Below are 6,638 nucleotides of genomic sequence, written 5' to 3' on the forward strand. Positions count from 1 at the left end.
TTGTTGCACGGTTCAGCTGTAACGTGAACAGGAAGCAGAAGTAGGCTGCTTATTGTACCAGGACCAGAAGCACATGTGTTATGTGGGGTGGTGTTAATGGGACTACATCTTTGAAGGGTGTGTAGTGAAAAAATCCCATGTGACTGCAAGGGGGCAAAATGTGTCATCTGGAGTCGATGGATTCTGATTTTGCCAAACATAAAATATTATTCTAATCTGTCTCTTTTCAGGACAGTTTAAATAAAGAGGAAGACAAGAAAGACTTGTAGGTGTATTCAAGACAGATGGCATCAGTACAGTTGCTTCAATGAGAAGAGCCTTGTGCTGTTCAGGCTTCCAATGTTTTCCTGAAACAAAACGTGATTTTTCGGGAAAGCACATGCACTGCAGGTCACTATTCCAATTCCTCTAATATATCCTGATTGCCAAAATATTCTGTGTTGCAAATAAAAGGTTAAGTGGCTTACCCAATTTACCATACCTCACTGCTCTTGTGAGGAGAAACTCAAAAATCTTTCAATTCCATTGGGAGCAACTTGACTGTTCTCTAAGTTTTTTGCCTTACACAATGTTAACAGATCCTGCACCATTTGCATGTAGCATTTGAGCAAGGTTGTATGTCACACTATTATCATAGACACACTTACGTAAACCTCCTTTGCAACACCTGTTTGGAGTCCTCAGAAAATCAGTTACCAGCGGATTGAAGAAGGCTGAAAGCTTTTCATCAGCTGTTCCACTTGAGTGTAAAATTGAATGACAGTCTAAGGAAAATAAGGAAGGATTTAGAAATGTAGTTTTCCATCTATCTCACTGGCTTGTGACTTTCACTCAGCCATGTGGATGAGTGTATTTTAACAAATGATATTTTTGCATGCCTTTGGTTTATTGTTCTTCAATATATCATGTTATTTCAATTTTCATGATGAAAATTTTGGGTTGGTTGGTATTATAATTCTGTAGTTTTACACTGTTTACATCTGTTTACGTTGTATGTGCCACCTAACTTCTTTTGCCTTGCTAAGTAAAAATTCTTTTTAAGTGTAGATAGTTGGGTTTGTTTTATTTTCATGGATATGATACCTCAAATAAATGTGCACTGTTTTGCATAAGCCCTTCCTGGCATTCAGCAAATTGGTTTGAGTTTCTTTTTTGTCAGTTTGTTTCAGTTTTTATTTGAAAGTTGGATATGTTGTATTAAAAGTGTTGTTTAAGTTCATGAGTTTCTGGGTTTATTCATATAAATCTCTTAATATCCTATGTCATCAGATCTAATAGGTGTATGCACAAAGAAAGAAATACACTTCTAACCTGGTGATAATTAACTTTTCCTGAAGTCCAGCCTTCTTCATGAGGGTAGTTTTGATTGCTCTGGAAATAGGATTTGTTTAGTTTAGAATTTAAATGTGGACTGTCAAGTACTTTAAATCATACTAGCACTGCATATTAAATAAGAATGCATATGTTTGTTAGAAAAATACTTCAGCCTTGGTGAAGTAGTACAGAATGTGTTCTTGGAGATTCCACAACACTGGAGATTTGTTTATTCAGATCAAAACATTCATAGCCATATTTAAGCCTGCATATGCACAGCTCTTGGTGATGTAGTTGAATGCATTCCTTTTTCCCTCCCCAGCCTTTTTCTGAAATATTAAAACTTATGGGAGTGTTCTCTCCAGTCTGATCTCAAGACTATGTTTGGAAGCCTTAGAGGTATAGCAGTAAGTGCTGGCTTTAGAAACAGAACTCAACTTGCCTGTTTCTTCTTACTTTAAGGCCCAGAACAAAAGCAAAATTACTTATTTACTGGTGTTTGGTTGTTAAATTCCAAGCATTTCTTCCTATAATAGAAGTAAATAATTAGGTAGATAATTAGCTATGTACAATGAAAGACATCATGCACTCACTATTCATCCCTAAAAATTTAACTTAGAAAAAATACCGTGGAACAAAACAACAGGTAATGTGAATGCAATGGTAGAATCGATACTTCTTGAGAAGGAAGTCCAAATGCTTTACAGTCCTTTTTGCTCTAGAGCATGACGGAAGTGGGAAGGAGTATGCGGTGGTATGTACTGCTCCCTAGGAGCTGAAATGATTCCTGATATTTTTAAACGTGCAACATGCCTTCAGCATGTGGTACTCGGACACTGCCCTCTGTAACTGGATCAGTCATCTCAGCCTAGCGGTTTCCTGCTGGCTGCTTGGAAGGTGGGGAGATCTGCTTGTTGAGAGAGTGAAAGACAAAGCTTAAACCCAAAAGCCCTGCATGCCAGTCCACAGAGAGTATTTCCTTAACTAAAAATTACCCACAGACTTTCTGCTTTGCCTCCAGTCATTTCTTCTGTCACATTTGTTATTTGTATCACCAGATTTCCCTGTCACAGTGTAGAATATGACCATCATCATCTTTATACTTGTCTCTTGCACATGGTCACACACACTTGACTGAGTTGCATTGCTGTATACTTGGCTCATATGAGTCCCAGATTTGTTCACATGAAAGCTATGTTTTGTTACTCAAGTTGAAAGTATTTGGTAGTATTTGCTTTGTAGAACTGTATTCTTGGAAAGAGCACGATTCCTTTGTAAAACCTGAGGTCTAGATGGTATTTGGGTAGATGGCAAATCCTTTAGAATAGTTTACATTTGCATTGTTTCATAATGCTTAAGTTCAGAGCCTGCCGGAGCCTGGGTTGATCAGGTTTAAGTTACGGTAGATATACAAGGAAAGAGTGGGTCCAATTTCATGGTTTCAACTCCCGGGCTTTCAGGCTGTTTGGCCAGATTTTGGTCAGGTTTGCCTGTTTTGTAGGAAAGAGCTGGGAAAAAGAATTAAATATCCACTAATACTGATGGAATAAAAATCACTTCCTGTTTGGCAGTTGATTTAATTCTGGGTATGTCTCCAGAAGCAAGAATTCAGAGCTCTTTATACTCTAAATAAAGTCCAAGTAATTGCCTGGTTTTGGAGCTTTTTTCCCCTCTTTACAAAAGTAGGAATGTGCATTTTCAGTAGTTTGGTGGGGAAGCATAAGAAAGAGTATTAATTGTAAAAACATTTGCACAGATTTAATTGATAGTAGCTTAAAAATTGAGATGTGTTTTCATGTTTCTTCATAAATTCCTTTTTCTGCTGAGTCAAGAAAGCAGTGAGGTCATGGTAGGTGCATGAGAACTGACCTGAATATTAATAGACCTAGCTACATGCTTTGGTGTTTCCTTAGATGAAAGCAGTCTTAGCTAGGCAGGATATTTTCCCTCCTTCTATTTTTGCAACAACCATATCTTTAAATGTCTTCTTGCATTAGCACTCCCTGTATTTGCTGCCACAGTATCCCTAGCTGCATAGCTTCATGGATGTGCTTTCGTAGCTTGTTCTAAAGGGTGAAAGCTCCGGTTTTTACTCGGCATCAAAATAACATTTGTTTTTCCAAATCCCTGACAGTGTCCGAGGCCAGATAGGATGCGGCATTGTGCAACCTGCTCTAGTGGAAGATGTCCCTGCTCATGGCAGGGAGGCTGGAACTAGATGATACTTCAGGTCCCTTCTAACCCAGACCATTCGGTGCTTCTATTATATGACTGCCTCAATCCTCAGGTGTTCCTTGAAACACTGAAATTACTTTTTAAGCTCTTTGGGACAGAGACCCTAATTTTGCCGTGCTTTGGACAGTGCCTGTCCCAGCAGCAACTGTAATCTGGGCCCTGATGAAACCAGGTACCAGTCATTTTACAGATCCAGTGAAGCTGGAAAATCAGCTCTCCATTATGTCTTTCCAGTTCAGCAGTACTCTGTGCTGAACATTGCTGTGTAAGTTAATTGCTAACATCTAAAAACATAGTTCTAGAACTGAGCATCCCCAGTTCAGGAATATTTTATTTTCTATGACAAAACGTAATACTTTTGTTTCATTTTTGAGGTATTGTGCAAATAGTGACAGGTACTGCAAGGCATGTTTGTGAGGGAAAAAAGAGTCCCTTGAGTTTTGTGCCCATCACTGTGAAATAAATTGTGCTCCATAGGAAATTCCTGTTACCACCTCCAGCTTTGGCGTTGCTGAGTGGAGGGGGAGCAGGCTACATTTTTACAGCCCAGGACTGTGTATGCTGGAGGATTCCCTTCTGAACTCTTCTGAGGTAGTTTCAGTCTGGGAATACACCAAGTACACCAAATCAATACACCAAGTCTGGGACGTTCAGATTCCCAAACACACTTGGGCGCACCTGGGTTTAGCAAGTGGGAGCCTACCCACTGTGTTTAGTGACTAGAGGGAGTTAGATACTAGAGCTAGCATATATAGTCTATTGGAAGCCAGGAGATACCAAAGCCACCCGCTAAGGAAAATGAAAATGGGAAGCATCTGTCAAAACTCACTTGTCAGAAAAATGGACACCAATTTCAGCTGTGATAAAGACTTGCATCTTAAGCTGTGACTAAGTCATAGGTTAAATACTTTCCTTTATTCTGCTGCCTGACATCAGTCTGCATAGTGTGATTTGGTTTACCCGTCTGTCTGAAAACACAGCCAGAAAAGGCCATAGTTTTGGTGATCATTTTGTTTGGTGAGGTAGCTTAATAGCTGCTCACCTGGAAGGTGAGACCATGTTCTACATCTTGCTTAGCTTGAGGTTTAAATCCATACTCTTGTGACTATGGAGAAGAAACTAAGTTGGCTGGGAATGTGCTAAAACACTCTTTTTGAGTTTCAGACATGGTACAGAAAAGAGACAATGTGAAAGGAAGGAAGAGAAGTACTGTTATTCTTGGCCAGTAAACACAAAATCTTAGGCTTTGATTCTTCTCCAGACATGACTCAGGCGTTAGAGTTAAGGACTTGGGAACAGAGCATACAAGGATACTGTAAGCAAGGATTTGGAAACAGGCTGTGTATCCATCCTGGGTAAAAAACGAACGTGAACTCATTAGGAAATAGTAGCAAACAGTAAGGTGAACAAAAGGATCTAGAAGACTGATGCAGATTTTAAACTAACAAAAAAAAAAAAAACAGAATGACCACCAACAGCAACAAAAAGCCAAAGCTGAAAAAGGAAAGGAAGAGCCTGCCTTCTAGGTGAAAAGTTAGTGTTTCAGGGGAAGGGGATGTATGTGGGATAGCATCCTGAGATCATGAGTAGGGTCAGCAACATCACAATTCAGAAACTCAGTGTTTTTGATTTCACACAGACCTGTCTCTGTATAAGGGATCTGTTCTGAGTTTGGTTTTGCGTTCTTCCTCCTCATCCCCAAGTAATTTTCTTTTCAAATTCTGGTAAGCACATTGTGTTTACACAGATGGAGCTTTCGTCTTGGAACCTCTTGTCTTCAAACAGGCGTATTTCTGCCTTTCCAATAGCTGTGGTCCTACCCAGTTCTCATCTGTACACTCTTTGCTGCTGAACCTGTGGCATCCCATCACCTGAGGTGCTGAACCTTGCAGTTCCATTCAGGCAGACATATGCTACAGGAAATGAATTTGCAAGGAACGCAATTTACCGTCAATTCAGATTCTTCTGACTGTAGTCTTCCTGTGTTAATTCCATGTTCAGTATTACTTTTCTTTCTTTTTGATATCATCCAGTTCTCTTCTAAAATCCTAGTTATATGAATAATAAGAAAGTTGTAGTTTTGTGGGATTTTTTCACAGCAAATAATATCTAATACACATCCAGTCCTGAAAATTGCTTTTAGGTTGTAAATCTCTGTTGAGTTCCTGCAAATGCTTTTGCTATTATTCTTTGCCTTAATGATTAGCCTAGAAGTCATCATACCTTCTGGAGTGATTTCTCTGTCTTTTCATTAATTTTAGAACCTAAGAAGATGTTATCACAACAGCTTTTGCAAGATAGTTTTTGAAACTACAATTCATGCTACTCCTTTTTTTATCAGGAGAGGATTCTAACTTAATCAGTCATTCAGTTCGAATGCCAGCTCAGTTTTCTGTTATGTGCTTTAGTACATGTCTAACTGAATTAAGCTACTTTTCTGTCTTCCAACATTAGTTCCATTTCCCCATGGCATTACCTGCTAGCAAAACAATCTGAAAGCCTTCCCACTCCCCACTGTGGAGTGAGTAACCGTAAGACCACTTCCCTTAAAACACAAAGTCCTACCACTAGACATTAGCTTTCAGCTTTTACTCACTCCAGTGCTGTGCTTACGAGCTTCTACAGAACTTCAGGACTCGGTTCAGGTAGCTGGCTTGTTCACTGCCGGATACTGCTCAGATCAAAGCACTTCAGCAGTTTACTCAGCCAGTTTTTACAGGACACTGGCAGGGGAAGCCTGCTCAGAGTTAGAAAACCTAGACTATGTTTCAGCAAGAAGCTCCTTTGCAGTTTAGCAATGTTGGCTCCAACATGCCTGAAGTCAGGACTATACTAAGACACTTTGAAACCAAGGCCGTTGAGAATATCCACACCCGAGTAGTTCATTGAAGAAGCATTGCTCGATGCAGTGCCCTCAGTGTGTGCCCTCAGCACCTCTTTGGTGTTAGCTGAAACATTGGCACTGATTTTGATTTCAAGAAGTCTCCAGGGTGACAAGGACACATGCTTCACTTCACCCCTGCAAGACCTTTGCTAGGTTCTCCTCCACATGTACCATGGAAGAGCTGCAATGTAGCCAGCAGCACACA

General features: G+C 39.9%; 1 protein-coding gene across 1 annotated transcript in view; it reads left to right on the forward strand.

Moving 5' to 3' along the window:
* The window catches only part of DUS4L (dihydrouridine synthase 4 like), a 38,664-nt gene extending 37,445 nt beyond the window's left edge, over nt 1-1,219 (forward strand). Inside the window, exon 12 of the mRNA XM_061467433.1 lies at nt 231-1,219. Coding sequence (XP_061323417.1) covers nt 231-269 — 39 coding nt within the window. The 3' untranslated portion in view covers nt 270-1,219. The remainder of the gene's footprint in view (nt 1-230) is intronic.
* The last annotated feature ends 5,419 nt before the right edge of the window (nt 1,220-6,638 follow it).

Source organism: Pezoporus flaviventris, unplaced genomic scaffold, assembly GCF_033815535.1.
Source record: "Pezoporus flaviventris isolate CSIRO_AGI_PZ_B2104156 unplaced genomic scaffold, CSIRO_AGI_Pfla_v1 ptg000045l, whole genome shotgun sequence".
Classification (NCBI taxonomy): domain Eukaryota; kingdom Metazoa; phylum Chordata; class Aves; order Psittaciformes; family Psittacidae; genus Pezoporus; species Pezoporus flaviventris.